General features: G+C 43.9%; 1 protein-coding gene across 7 annotated transcripts in view; it reads left to right on the plus strand.

Moving 5' to 3' along the window:
- LOC148400084 (apoptosis regulator BAX) overlaps nucleotides 1–15,867 on the plus strand; it is a 50,422-nt gene that overhangs the window by 21,380 nt on the left and 13,175 nt on the right. For all 7 annotated transcript variants that reach the window (XM_088371240.1, XM_088371244.1, XM_088371241.1 and 4 more), the window contains 2 exons: nucleotides 1,684–1,845; nucleotides 3,790–3,922. In XM_088371240.1, coding sequence (XP_088227366.1) covers nucleotides 1,684–1,845; nucleotides 3,790–3,922 — 295 coding nt within the window. The remainder of the gene's footprint in view (nucleotides 1–1,683; nucleotides 1,846–3,789; nucleotides 3,923–15,867) is intronic.

The following is a 15,867-nucleotide window of genomic DNA, read 5'->3' on the forward strand; positions in this document are numbered from 1 at the left end:
CCTCCCCCATCCATCCATCTAACTTCTACCGCTTATCCGGGGTCGGGTTGGGGGGGCAGCAGCTTTAGGAGGGACGCTCAGACTTCCCTCTCCCCAACCACTTTGTCCAGCTCATCCCGGGGGATCCCAAGGCGTTCTCAGACCAGCCGGGTGACATAGTCTCTCCAGCGCAGGGGTCGTCTCCTGCTGATGGGATATGCAAGGAAACACCTCCCCGGGGAGGTGTCTAGGAGGCGTTCTAATGAGATGCAGGAGTCACCTCATCTGGCTCCTCTTAATGTGGAGGAGCAGCGGCTTGACTCCAAGTCCCTCACGAATGACTGAACTTCTCACCCTATCTCTAAGGGGAAGCCCAGACACTCTATGCAGGAAACTCATTTCGACCACTTGTATCCAGGATTTTGTTACTTTGGTCACGACCCATAGCTCTTGATCATAAGTGAGGGTAGGAACATAGATCGACCGGTAAATCGAGAGATTCGCCTTTCGGCTCAACTCTCTCTTCACCACGACGGACTGGTACAAAGTCCGCATCAAAGCAGACGCTACACCGATCCGCCTGTCGATCTCACGCTCCATCCTTCCCTCGCTCGTGAACAAGACACCAAGATACTTGAACCCCTCCACTTGGGGCAGGATCTCATCCCTGACCTGAAGAAGGCATTCCACCCTTTTCCGACTGAGGACCATGGTCTCAGATTTCGAGGTACTGACTTTCATCCCGACCATTTCACACTTGGCTGCAAAGCACTCCAGTGAGAGCTGGAGATCACAGCATGAAGAAGCCAACATCGTCTGCAAAAATCAGAGATGCAATGCTGAGGTCACCAAACCGGACACCTTCAACGCCTTGGCTACGCCTAGAAATTGTGTCCATAAAAGTTATGAACAGAAACCGTGACAAAGGGCAGCGTTGGCGGAGTGCAACCTTCACTGGAAACAAATCGGACTTACTGCCGGAAATGCGGACCAAACTCTGGCATCGGTGATACAGGGATCGAACCACCCTTATCAGTGGGTTCGGCATCCCATACCAAAGTACCCCCCACAGAAGCCCCAGACTACATGGCTCCTAGGAAAAAAAATCTAATTTCATTTCACACAGATGTTTTGTAATAGAATGTGAGAAAGTGAAAATTGCATTTCTCAATTGCACAAGTTTCACGATTGCAATCACAACAGGAAACACTTTATAAAGTGCACAAAGACAATGGGACAATTCTGAAGATTACAGTTATCAGTGTGTATAGACCAGTAGTTCTTAACCTGGGTTCGATCGAACCCTAGGGGTTCGATGAGTCGGCTTCAGGGGTTCGGCAGAGCTGGTATGTCATGCCACCCCCCCCCCCCCCCCCCGGCACGCCCCCCCCCCCCTTCTTTATTTATATATGTCTGCAATTTCTCTCTGTGGCCAAGTTACGCTTATTCATGTTCAATATAATACAAGTTTTGTGATTCCACTGAACATGGAAGGAAAGTGAAAAGCCCAAAAAATTATTGTATAATAAAATGAAAAATGTAACATCTCTTGTGTGACAGTTTTTGGGGGAATTTGTAAAGGAGATTTTTAGCAGACCCATGCAAGTCTGGTTTAATTGTAACTGTGTGAGATAGTTCTATTGCTCAAGTATTTGTCTATTCAATTGATTAACCTTTTTACTATACATATTTTGTTAATGACAGGTATGTGATTGAGAGAATAAATACAGAAGACCCCTGTCAACAAGTTACTTCTGAGGATTTGGGTGGACGTTCAAATGAACAACAGGATTCACAAATCAAAGAAGTTGTGGAACAACTACTTAAGATTGCTGATGAATTGAACCGAAATGCAGAGCTCCAACGGTATGCTTTAAACAGATTAACTGGTTCCTGCTTTATTTAATGTGGTCACATGTCCAATGTTTCTCAAAGGTTTTATTGAATTTTCTGTTAAGACGCAGTTGTAATTGATTCTGTCTCTTAAATGCAAATCATATAAAGCAAGCTAGTTCCTTCAACTAACAAGCTGTCCATTTCGTTCATCTCTACTAGCCGCGATGTTAATCCTGTCCTGCCTTCTACCACTTCATGTTCATCCAACCCCACCACTAGCTCCTTCCCAGCCCTGTGTAGTGAAGGGAAAATGAAAGCTCAAATTTTCTTCAAGAACCAGTTGATGTATTTTTGACACCTCTCGATGGAACTGATTGTTTAATAAAGTGGTTTAAGAAATCGCAACTCAGCCCACAGTTGAATAGAGTGGCATCTCGAGGAGTGAAAAAAATAGGTCCATGAATCAAATTTGAAGCTTCATTTTCCCATAACTAACTTTATGTCAACCATATTTGTACGTTAAAACAATTTAATATTTTATTTGTTTTGAAAATTCAAAATTGTCATTTTACTGATTTTTTTTAAAATACGTTTGGAATTATAGGCAAGGCAATTTTATTTATACAGTACATCATTACAAGTACAGTGGAGCCACGGTTTTCGACCACAATCCGTTCCAGAAGGCTGTTCGAGAAGTGAATCGTTCGAATCCCAATCATGTTTTCCATTATAAATAATGGGATACAATTTAGTCCGTTCCAAGCAAGAAAAAAAAAATAAAACGCTTTTTTTAAGCAGTTTTTCATTTACGCATTTTTGTCCGACCGCGCAACTGCACCGCTGGTCGCATTATTGTGACAGAGCCGTCGCTGAAATTTAGAAAATATTTTTAAAGTCCTGATGTACTTTCCTAAATTTAAGTGGACCTGAGTGCGCAGGGAGCTTAATTTTGTCTGATCACTCAACTGCAGCGCACCGCCGAACGCGCAACCGTAGTGCGTCGCCGACCGCGCAACTACACTGCGCTGGTCGCATTATTGTGACAGAGCCGTCGCTGGAATTTAGAAAATATTTTTAATGTCCTGATGTACTTTATAAAAAATTTAAGTGGACCTCAGTGTGCAAGGATCTTAATTTAATCCGATCGCGCAACCGCAGCGCGCCGGGCGCTCACTGTCGCATTGTTTTAAGAGCGTCTTTGTGTTTTAGGATGACTTTACTGCTCCCACTTGCTTCTTTGGAGGCATAATTAGAGTTGATGCAATCCTCAGAGTAACGAGATTGTAATAACGAACAGAGTCAGTTGGCATGCGAGGTTCGCCAACCGAATTTCGTCCGACATCCGAAGCAAAAAAATCTCGAACTTTTGGTTCGAATACCGACGTGTTTGAGAACCGGGACGTTCGAAAACCGATGCTCCATTGTACAACATTTAAAAGCATTTAAAAATAAAAGAAGTAAAGACATTTAAAACAAAGAACAAAAATAAAGGATAGCCTTCTGAAAATAGTACCTAAATAACTTCGAGTACAAGAAAAATATTTTTTATGTATGTATTATTATGTAATGTAGTTGATATTATTGTAAGCTAATGCAACATTATGAAGTTCAACATACGATACCTGGTGTTTAAATATAGTACTTAAATAGTGATTAAATTAAAACTGCATTGCACAAAAGTTAAATGTATGGATTAAATAAATTCATATTTGTAAAAATAAAAAGAAATGAAAGAATAAATACAAATATACTTTACTTAATGTACTTTACTTAATTACCACGAGTGGTACTCATATTATGGGAATCACTTTACGGTATTAATAAATGAACAATGCAAGAAGTGGGGGTTTATTTAAACTTACTTGTGGACTTGGACCTCTTGAGTATGATGTTGGAAGTGAAATAAAAGATATTCAAAATTGTTGACTGTTCATTTTATTGCAAGTCTTTACTTTTTTTCTGTCTCATTTTCAGACTAATCAACCAGGTTCAAGGAAATTGTGCTCGGGATATTTTCATGAAAGTGGCCAGGAACATCTTTGCTGATGGCATCAACTGGGGTCGAGTTGTGGCTCTCTTCCATCTAGCATACAGACTAATTTACAAGGTAACAAGCCAGTGATATGCTGCATGAAATATCTCCTTGTCACACAGTGGGTGTCAAAAGTGAAAGCCAAATCTATGTATTTTCATCATATTTAAGTTGTACTCGTACTCTGTAGTATAGGGTTTACTTTTTGTAATCTTAAATTTGTGTCGGTCGTCATATTTGAAGTACACCAATTCTTAGTTAATTGTGAGAGATGTGTTCCAAAACCACCCGCAATAAACAAAGACCCGTGAAGTAGACACGGTATACAGTAATCCCTCATTTATAACGGATAATTGGTTCCAAGACCACCCGCGATATGTGAAAATCCACGAAGTAGTGTCACCTTTTTTTTAACATACACACGGCTTGTGTATCAATAAGTATATATTAAACCATATAAGTGCATATGTTATCATTAGAACATTAAATAATAGTTTGTATGTAAATATTATATTAATACGTAGTATAAATGACATACAGATAATAACGTATAAATAATATAAATATAAATATGATACGTGTGTGCGTGTGCGTGTGCGTGCGCGTGCGCACACGCGTGCGTGCGCGCGTGCGTGCGCGCGTGCGTGTGCATGCGTGCGTGCGTGAGTGAGACATGTACTATATGTAGCTAAAGCAGGGGTGGGCAAACTTTTTGACTTGCGGGCCGAATTGGGTTCTAAATTTAGACCGGGGGCCAAACCAGGAGCAGATGGATGTAGTGTTTGTGTGAAGTAATATAAACGACCTGTAAAGGTCATTGCATAAAAGGTTTTGGCCTTAAGTAGGTAGTAAAGCATGGGTATTCAAAAAAAGTTTTTTGAAAACAAATGCATTTATTAACAGCATTAAAAAAAAAAAAAAACTAAAAAACTGCTATCAGTGATTCTCATAAAATACGACACTGTTATTATGAATAACAGTCTCTATCACTTCAGTGCCTGCAGGTCAGATTAATGAAAGATGTTTATTTTATGAGATCACATCAAACGGCAAACATTCTGACCAAATATATCATCTTGAAGAATCAGTGAAAGCATACATCCAAATAAAGTAATCAAAACGTCAACACGGTGAGGGGTATCTGAAAATCAGAGCAGAGTTTTAACTCACAAACACCTGGTAACAGAGGTGAGGAAACGGGAAACACTTCCTTAAAGTAAGCCTTAAGAACTTTACAGGTTAAGATTAGTCACAAACAGGTGGTGCATCAATGTCCTTGAGTATCCTGCATTGTTTGAAAATGATAATGGTCGCTAGTTTCAATCCCTGCTATTTGTACAGATCATATTCAAAATACATTTTCTTACAACAAACTTGAAAGCCTCCCCTTCATTTTCAGTGGGAACAGTGTTGCTGGTCTCCCTTTTTTTTGCTAGTGTGTCATAGTCTGGAGTAAACTTTGTTGTGGCAATTCTTAGGAGAGATCCGAGGTGTTGGTCCGTTTACCTAGATCTGTGACGGGTTGATGTTGATGTTCATGTGGCTGAACGTCACGTCGCGTACGTCGAGCTAAATTGGCCACTCTTTTTAAACACTCGGCACTCAGTGTCCACCTTGCTTTTCCTTGGGCGACTCTTTTTAATGGAAGGATTCCAGGGGAAGGTTTGTGGGTGGCTTTAGCGTAAAACTGTATCCGAAACCTCGGCGCGCAAATTACAAGAATGCTGTCGTCACAGCCCACGCTCTAAATTCGGCACTGATACAAATAGAGCGCGAGTGCGCCTTTTCTGTACTACTGAGTACGTACACGCACTTGTGAGTGTGCAACGAGCTTTCTAACACGGCTTCCGGTAGTAAATGCGCAGGCGAGTGGTTCCCCATCTACTGGGGAAACGCAGTCATTGCAGGCAAAATGACCCCAAAAAAATGTGTAATAATACAATTTATTTAGGCTTGGTGGGCCGGATTAAACGGTCCCGTGGGCCGGATGTGGCCCACGGGCCGTAGTTTGTCCATACCTGAGCTAAAGTATACATACTGTAAATATGTTTTTAGAACTCTTATTATTATAACAAATTTTTTATAACAAGGTACAAGTGTAGATACTGTAAATATGTTTTTAGAACTCTTTTATTATATATTTTTTATAACAAGGTACAATACTGTAAATATGTTTGTAGAACTCTTATTATTATAACTTTTATAACTTTTTTTATAAAAAGGTACAGTTAATTTTTTTCGGTCTTTGCAGCTTGTTTTGCCATAAGCAATCACTTGTTTCTTTTTTCAGTTGCTCTTAGAGTGGAAACAAATTATCCACATTCATTCTAGATATTCATCCCATTCTTTAACATCTACAGCGGTTGTTGACAAAGTACACATATAAACATCATACTTGCATGGCAGTCCAGATCCGACACAGCAGATCATCCTGCAAAGGTCAAATTGATCTTTTAAATTGAAGGCATTCAGTGTTTTTGTTTTTGTTGAAACAAGTTTTTGTTTTGTTTTGAAAATGTTTTGAATATGAATCAAATCCATATGTTGTATAAAGCTGACTGACCTGCCCCACTATCCGTCCTCTTGAGCCATGTGACACGCACCATGGCTCAATATTGCTGCCCATTTGCATAGGTTCTTTGGTAGGGTAGGTCATTTCAAAGTCAAAGTCAAAGTCAGCTTTATTGTCAATTTCTCCACATGCCAAAGACACACAAAGAAACCGAAATTTTGTTCCCCCCTATCCCACGGTGACAAGACATGGCTCACAACAGACAAACAAGTAAACAAGTACAACAAAAGCGTGCTGAATAAATAATGAATAAATAACACAACAATAAATAAATAAATAAGAGGAGCAAAAAAAAAGGAGCAAGTGCAGACCTTCCAGAAAATAGCGCAACAGTGCCGCATGCTACGCAGAAGGGGGTAGCGAGTTCAGGGCCCTAACAGCCTGGAGAAAGAAGCTGTTGGCGAGTCTGGTGGTGCGGGAGCGCAGGCTCCTGTACCTCTTCCCAGAGGGCAGAAGGTCAAACAAAGAGTGAGCCGGGTGACTCACATCTCTGGCAATCGAGGTTGCCTTGCGGGCGAGATGGGAGGTGTAAATGTCCTTCAGGGAGGGGAGCGAAGCACCAATAATCTTACCAGCCGTATTCACTATGCGCTGCAGGGCCTTCAAGTTCTGTTCAGTGCAGTTACCACCCCAGACAGCGATGCAACTGGTGAGGACGCTCTCAATGGTGCCACGGTAGAATGTAGACAGGACTGCCTGAGGAGCACATGCACGCCTGAGCTTCCGCAGGAAGTACAGGCGGCGCTGAGCTTTCTTTGCCAGTGACGAGGTGTTTGCAGACCAGGAGAGGTCCTCACTGATGTGCACCCCCAGGAACTTGGTGCAGCTCACCCTCTCCACCACAGCACTGTCGATGATCAGCGGTAGGTGTGTTGTGTGACCCTTCCGGAAGTCAACAATGATTTCCTTGGTCTTATTGACGTTCAGCAGGAGGTTGTTGTCCCTGCACCACGTGGTCAGAAGGTCAACTTCCGACCTGTACCGAGTCTCGTCGCCCTTCGTGATGAGACCCACCAGAGTCGTGTCGTCAGCAAACTTCACTATGCGGTTGTCGCTGTAGGTCGCAGAGCAGTCATGCGTCAGCAGGGTGAAGAGCAATGGACTGAGCACGCAGCCCTGGGGGGCCCCCCGTGCTCAGCGTGATGCTGGCGGAGATTTTGTCGCCAACACGCACCACCTGAGGCCTCTGACAGAGGAAGTCCAGTAGCCAGTTGCAGAGGGAGGTACTGAGGCCCAGCTCGTCGAGTTTGGAGATGAGTCGCTGCGGCACAATGGTGTTGAAGGCAGAGCTGAAGTCCACAAACAGCAACCTCACATATGAGTCCTTCCTCTCCAGGTGGGTGAGGGCCGAGTGGAGGGCAGAGCAGATGGCATCCTCAGAGGACCGCTTGGCACGGTACGCAAACTGGAAAGGGTCAATGGTGGGGGGGAGAACGGACTTGATGTGCTCCATGACCAGCCGCTCAAAGCACTTCATGATGATGGGCGTCAGTGCCACAGGGCGGTAGTCATTGAAGCAGGGCGGTGCAGATGTTTTCGGCACAGGAACGATGGTGGCAGCCTTGAAACACGAGGGGACGATGGCCTGCTGCAGGGAAACGTTAAAGATGTCCGTGAAGACACCCGACAGCTCCCCAGCGCAGTCCTTCAGCGCTCGACCCGGGATGTTGTCAGGGCCCGCCGCCTTACGGGTGTCAATAGCGGCAAGCGCCCTCCTCACACCGTCGGCAGAGAGGCGCAGGGGCTGCTCGTGTGGTCTTCAGCGGGCAAGTGCTGTTCTGGGCATCGAAGCGAGCAAAGAAGCGGTTCAGATCGTTCAGCAGACGGACGTCGCCCTCACAGCTCCTCGGCGCGGGCTTGTAGTCCGTGATGGTCTGAATGCCCTGCCAAAGGCTATGTGCGTCCTTGCTGTCCTTGAAGTGGGTGGAGACCTTGCACGAGAACGCCTTCTTCGCTTCTTTGATGCCTCGGGACAGGTCGGCCCTCGCTGTCCTCAAGCCAGCCTCATCCCCCGCTCTGAAAGCCTTGTCCCTGGCCCTCAACAGTCTGAGGACAGCCCCCGTCAGCCACGGCTTCCAGTTCGCGCGAGTGACGACGGATTTCGAGCAAGTCACATCATCGATGCACTTCGTGATGTAAGAGGTAACAGAGTCAGTATACTCCTCAATGTCCGTCCAATCGTTGTAGGTGGCTGCCTGCTTAAACAAGTCCCAGTCAGTGGTGTCGAAGCAGTCACGAAGTGCATCGGAGGCACCCTCAGGCCACACTCGAACCCGCCTCCGAACCGGCCTGGATGCCTTTACCAATTGTCTGTATGCGGGCAAAAGCAAAACGGTGAGATGGTCAGAAAGCCCCAGATGGGGGAGGGGGGTGGCTTTGAAAGCTCCCTGTTGCGCCGAGTAGACTAGGTCCAGGAAGCTGTCTCCACGTGTCGGAAAAGGAACATGCTGGTGAAGCCTCGGGAAAACAGACTTCAGGTTGGCATGATTGAAGTCTCCAGCGAAGATGGTGAAACTGTCAGGGTGCGCTGTTTGCTGTTCACTGACAGCCTGGTACAGTTCACCAAGCGCCGCGATCCTGTCTCCTTCGATGTTGGAAGGCGGGATGTATACCGCGACTAGCAGAATCGCGGTAAATTCCCTCGGCAGATAAAAAGGACGGCACTTAATGATCACAAACTCCACAAGCGGCGAGCAGTGCTTACATACCACCACAGAGTCCCGGCACCATTCTTCTCGGATGTAGACGCATATTCCACCTCCTCGCGACTTTCCCCCTCGTACAATGGCACGGTCCGCCCGATAGCACGCTAGCCGCTCCAGATGCACGGCAGAGTCCGGAATGTTGTCACTCAACCAGGTCTCGGTGAACACGAGCACACAGCAGTTCCGCACCGTCCGGTTCGTAGACCTCAGCAGGCGAACGTAATCCATTTTGTTGTCCAGCGATCGAACATTCGCCAGAAGAATGGAGGGCACCGCCGGTCGCGCTGGGTTGGCCGCCAGCCTGGCCCGGACGCCTCCGCGCTTGCCCCTCTTCTGCCTCCTCGCACACCGTTTCCGACGGCTCCCAACCAGGGGAGGAATAGCGGGTGAGGTCGGCGACGTTTCAGGACGTAGCAGTCCGAGCGCCATTAATGTCCAGAACGCCACAAAACCCACTTCTGCCGATGTCAAGCATGCCTGCTGTACTTGTAGCACGATAAAGCACGACGAGACGAACACACAAGACTGTCGGACGAACACTCATTAGACGAACAAATCACCGTACTGACGGGACAGAGAGTAGCCGCTGCGTGTGCACGCGCCGCCATCTTGTTATCCTCTTTATAGATGCCATTCTCTAACCTTGCCCCTTTTTTCATCCATAATTCAATTTCATTCTATGGACTTTGTCGCTGCACATCTTTAAAAATGTTTCAGTGATTTAATCTGCTTCTTGTGTGTATAAAATTTGAAGTGTCTTTTGCGCTGCAGCTTTGTGGTTCTGTCTGCAAGCTTGTTACCTCTTGACACCTGATCAGTTTTGTATGTGTGTGTACTGCACACTTTTCGTGGCAATTGGACTGTTTTGACAACTAGCTTAGCAAGTAAATGGATGGCCTCCCCGAATGGGGAGCGACTCAGCTAGCAAATGATTAGACATTTTCACTTTCTTGTAGTTTCTTTAGTTACTTTTCAATCGTTTTCTCATTGTTTATCACAAGAATCTTAGAAATTGGAATACAAATCAAAATGTATGTTTTATTTTACTCATGATTTAGAGAATCCATATGTAGTAAAGTGTTGTATTACTACATATGATTTCATCATCATTTAATTTGACTTTCTTTCCAAAATGCTTCTTAATTTCTCAGTTCACACATCTTCTACATGTGTTACTGGTTCTCCAGTTTTTTTCTCTAGTTAATTATCAATCCAAAAGCTACGTTTTCTTTTTAGCATTCAACCTGCTTAAAATCACTCTTTCATCAAAGTCGCTCTACTAATTTTCTATAGTAGTCGCCAACGACTTCAACCATTCAACCTTTCATTCAGGCAATCATTCATCAATGCTCATCATATGCATCTCACACAGTCTCCAAAAAGAAGTCTTCCTATCACATTGGTCCCAATTCATCCAAGCTCACCACACAACATTCATATATCGTTTTCAACTCAGGTTTCCTGGTAGAACAATCCACCAATTAAAAAAAAACGTAACTATAACAAACAACTGGCAAATTAATCTGAATTTTTTCTTTGTTTTTAAATTTGAAGAACTCAATCTCTCAGATTTAGCTTGCATTTAGAATTTTGTATAATCTTATAACACAACCAATCAATTATTCCTATTAGATGTAGCATTGCAAAATCTTAAATTCACAATTTAACTTCTTCCAATTCCTGAAAGCATGTTCTGTCGTTTTTTTTTTGTCTTCTTCGAATTTCTCATGTGGGCTCGACACTTAACATGCACTAGTGTGGATTAGTTTCTGCTCGCAAACAGATTTCTCTCTTTTCCTCTCATTTTTATCTGTCAAAATTGTTTCTGTTCTGTGGTGTAAATTGAATAGACAACAGTCTAGCAAATTTCTTTATACTAAAGGTTTAGCCAATCTTCATCAATTTAACACATACGCACACACATGCACAGCTCTCGCGTGCAGAAGGTAGGTCCCAGCACCAATGATTCGTCACAGGCTGGCCATTTCCTGTGGTCGATCATGAGCTGGTCCCTCCCATGCACACGAGGACAGCACATTCTAATTTTATTTCTTTATCTTCTAGAAGCAAGTTGTATTTCTTTACCACTTGATTTGCATATTTTAACTTTAGTGTAACACAATTTGATCTCTAGTCATTTGTAATTTGCCACCTCAAAAATATTATTATTATTATTATTATTATTATTATTATTAAACTCCTCTTGCCCCTCGCTTGAGCCGCGGCTTGAGCTGCGGCCTTGCACCTGCTCACAGGGGCCTTATTGTGTCCTGGTCTGACAAACACTTATGACCTCATCAGTTTTCATCTTTCTAGCTTTTGTCTCTTGAATTCGTTCTCATCTCTTTGTAAAGATTTCAACCACACTCTAGCACTTCCACATTTTCTTCCACTTCAGCATGTATTGCATACAATTAAGAAATCTACTCGCCATGAACTTCTCATCTCAAAGAAGAGCAGAGCAAGAGATTTACCGTTCTTATTTCCCATCTTAATTTTAGTAGTTTAAGATTTTACAATTTTTTTTTCAATTTTTTTTTTTCTTTGAGGATCCTCAATGCAGGTTTAAATTGACCTTTCAACAAATTACTAGCCTGTTTTATTGCCGTGGATCAATGCTAGAACTGCCATTTAGTCAATTTATCCTACCAGTCACACACTCAATCACACAAACTCCAGCGCTTTTTTAGGCCTATCCAGGGATGGGTGTAAAACCCTCCCAAACAGCTTTGGAAAAACGGACAAAAGAAAAAATCTACGCCCTTCTTCAATTAAGAAAAAGAAGCTCTGTTTTTCTTAGCCCGTTTCCTCCACTGGGACTTGAACCCAAGCTGTTCTTTGGCTTGGAAAAACATACAAAGTAAAATCTACACCCTTCTTTGATTAACAAAAAAGAAGCTCTGTGTTTCTTAGCACGTTCCTTCCACTGGGACTCTAACCCAAGCCAGATCCCTCAGCTCGGAAGAACAGACGAAGAAGAGTCTACGCACCTCTTCAATGAACAAAAAAGAAACTCTGCTTTTCTTAGCCTGTTCATTCCACTGGGACTTGAACCCAAGCTGGCTCTCGTGCACCTCTACGTGTTACGCGTTTCACAACAACACAATCACACAACTTCAGGCCTTTAACTTACTTGTCCCCTGGTTCGTTGCACCGCCGGGTCCCGTCAATCCACCTCTGTCAGACCAAGGCAGACCTAAGATGCTGGCCCAGCGAAGAATTCTCTTCCCAGGACTTTCTCCTCCAGGTGCTCCTAATGGACGCTGGCTTGTCGACAATGCAGCACGTCCTTCTTCGTCAGACAGATAGCGGGTATGAGGGGTCCCGGGTTTCGGCACCAAAATGTTAGAGATTTGCTCACTCCAACTTATTTTGCAAGAACCACACGGGAGACAAATACGTCCTTTTAGATACCTGCAGGTGGAGAGTCCATTCGTCGCTGTGCGTACAGCGATGTTCGAATGGAGGTCTAAACTCTCCCAACTGCAAGGACATATTTATTAAGAGAAACAGAGTGGGGGGAAGAGTAGGCTGAATAGGAAGCCCTTGTGCTCTAGTCAAAACATATCAGGGGGTGTTTTACGACCTTGTGTAGGATCTTATTCATTACCGGTTGCATTCCAACATAATCATACGATAAGGATAATCTGAAAAACCCTAACACCATAATTCCTCAATTTAGAAGGATAATTTTGAATTTGTGATTTTTTTATATGGGGGGGAAGCCGCGATGTCGTGAACCCGCGATAATCGAACCGCGATGTAGCGAGGGATTACTGTATTGTTATTTATTAATTTCAACATCAGCGTATTGAAATCCATGTAGTGTTTCTTGATGGCCGCTAGAGGGTAAGTGTGGTTTACCTTGTTAAGGAATGCAAAGTGCCCACCTTCAGGATTAACACACTTCACTAACCCGGGGGACAAACCAAAGTGAGGCACGGTTGCGCATGAATCTCTTGTTGCTTTGTGGTCGATTACACAATATTAAGGCTTTGCAAAACCCTCCCCAATACCTTTACGCCACATAAATATTTCCCATTCCCTTATTAACCATTCCCACACAGTTCCATGCATGTATTGTACCTTTACAGTAAATAACAGAACAGGCACGTAATATTGTCACGTCTCAACACCTCCTGCATTGGTTGGTGCTATTCCCTCGCGCGTGGCCGGCTGCCAGTCTCGCGTGCCTTCTGCGCTTGTCCTCAGTGATGCACATTGCTCCTGTTTATGTTCACAATTGCATTTTTCGAGCTAGATTATTCATTTTCTTGCGGTTTGCTCAATAAAAAGAAAACATTTTGAAAACTGGAAAGTTCATATTAGGCTTTATTTTGTATTAGAAATTTTGCACACAAAAAAACCCATCTCGTCCCATTTTTGTGGACTCAAACTAACAAACAATATAAGTTATTGCGGGCTAATTTTCTGACACATAAGAGATTTCTGTTTCACTAAAACCCTACCTCCACTGTACTCACACGTTGGTCGACTCAAGGTGCGTTCCGTGACCACTAAAGTAGAGCATCTCAATATTACATAGACAAAACTCTTTGAATGCAACAAAGAGCAATGACAAGTATGTGAGAAATTTTCAGTGGTTATGTGGAAACATTTTATCGATTATTTGACACACCAGAATCAGAACAGCCGCATGTTGACCCAATTTACAGGGAGAACTGCTCTTGGAAACTGGGCATATGTTCAGTCTGCAGGGACTCTACAGGTGTCACTCCTCACTTTGGGTAGTCACAAAGTAATGATAATGGGCTGTTGTATAGAGCGGAGGAATGAGCAGGAATGCTTCGAGATTGTTGAATCGAGGAAATCATACTTTTAGGATTGTCGAGCCGCAGAAGGAGGAATCTCCCTGCAATGGATGCTGAGTGAGCAGCATTGTGTCTAGTCAGGTGAAAATTATTTACCGTATTTTTCGGACTAAAAGTCGCTTCGGAATACAGGTCGCATTAGCCATAAAATGCACAATAACGTGAAAAAAAACATATATAAGTCGCTCCGGAGTATAAGTCGCATTTGGGGGTAAATTATTCGACAAAATCCAACACCAAGAACAGACATGAAAGAGCAACAACAGGCTAAACGATAGGTATGCTAACATGACATAAACAGAAACGAAGAGCTGAGAACGGGCCTGACGTAACATTCAGAGTTATTCAAATAACTTACATAAATAACACGTTTATAAAACCATCTGTGTCACTCCAATTCATTAAATCCATCGATCGTCCTTTATGTCAACAATGGGTGCGCGCCGCTGACGGCGCTTGCACTTCACAGGCCCATATAACGATATATAAATTATATATCAAATAACTATCATATAAGCAATAATATTAGCAAACCATCTGTGTCACTCCAAATCATTAAATCCATCGATCAAATTCCTCGTCCTTTGTCAACAACGCCGCGCGTGCACCCTGACATCAGCCTCGTCATTATTCCACAGATCTAGTATATAACTATATTGTAGAGTTAACAAAGTACAAGGACCCAAGCACCGGCGTCGACTTCCAGGCGGGTGGCGGCGTGGACTTCCATCCCCGGAGGTGGCACTTCCACCCACGGAGATGGAAGAGAGCTCCATAGAATAGGACCGGGCGTGCGTAAAAGCCATGTCCGAGCCCCATCCACCGTTCCCGGACAGCCACCCGGCCGAGCATCAGCCCTCGACTTCCATCCACGGAGGTGAAAGAGAGCTCCGTTGAGTAGGACCGGGTGTGCGTAAAAGCCATGTCCGAGCCCCATCCACCGTCCCCCGGGGCAGCCACCCGGCCGAGCGCTGGCCCCCGACTTCCATCCATGGAGGTAAAAGAGAGCTCCGTAGAGTAGGACCGGGCGTGCGTAAAATCCATAATAGTTTTTCAAACCTTCTGTGTCACTCCAAATCCTAAAATCCTTCAAACTCTTCGTCCTCCGTGTCACTTACAAACAAAGCCGCTAATGATGCCGGTAGTACGTGGGGCCCTTCATCATCTTCGTCATCCCGTGATCGAATCTTTGTCCTTTACGTAAACAACCGCCGCGCCACGCTGCTGACGTCACTTGAAATTCAAATTACAGTAATCCATTGCTACATTGCGGTTCGTTTATCGCGGTTTCACTTTTTTTTTTTTTTTTTTTTTAATTTTTGAAAATTTATGAAAAAATTCCCATATAAGTCGCTCCTCAGTATAAGTCGCCCCCCCACCCAAACTATGAAAAAAAACGCAATTTATAGTCCGAAATATATGGTATATTGCCTTTAATTACAACAAAGTCTGAAAGCGCTTCACATCCCCACAGTTGACAATATTAACGACCTCCACTGATCTTAACCCCACAAGGGAAAGGAAAAACTATAATAAAAAAACCTTGAGAAGGGCCTGCAAATGGTTGAATGGGGGATTCAACCGGGATGACCATGGTTAAATGGATATAGTGGGCATTTTTTATCATGATATGATGCATACAGCAGGCGTCACCAACTATATTTGATAGAGGGCCAAAAGCGGGGGAGAGACAGAGAGAGAGAGAGAGAGAGACACGGCAGTCAAAAAAAGCCAACATGCAGTTCAGCTAGGTGCAAACAAGTCTTTCGTTGTCTTTTAAACATTTCTATTGAGGTAGCCACCCTAGTGTCCGCATTCCAAGGCATTGGAGTCCGAATAGTAAAATGCTCTACAACCTGCGGAGTTCTTTTTGGCTCTCGGGATCATTAAAAGACCTGTGTGTTGTAAACA

Source organism: Syngnathus floridae, chromosome 3 (genome assembly GCF_059516105.1).
Source record: "Syngnathus floridae isolate MCC-2025c chromosome 3, RoL_Sflo_1.0, whole genome shotgun sequence".
NCBI classification, from domain to species: domain Eukaryota; kingdom Metazoa; phylum Chordata; class Actinopteri; order Syngnathiformes; family Syngnathidae; genus Syngnathus; species Syngnathus floridae.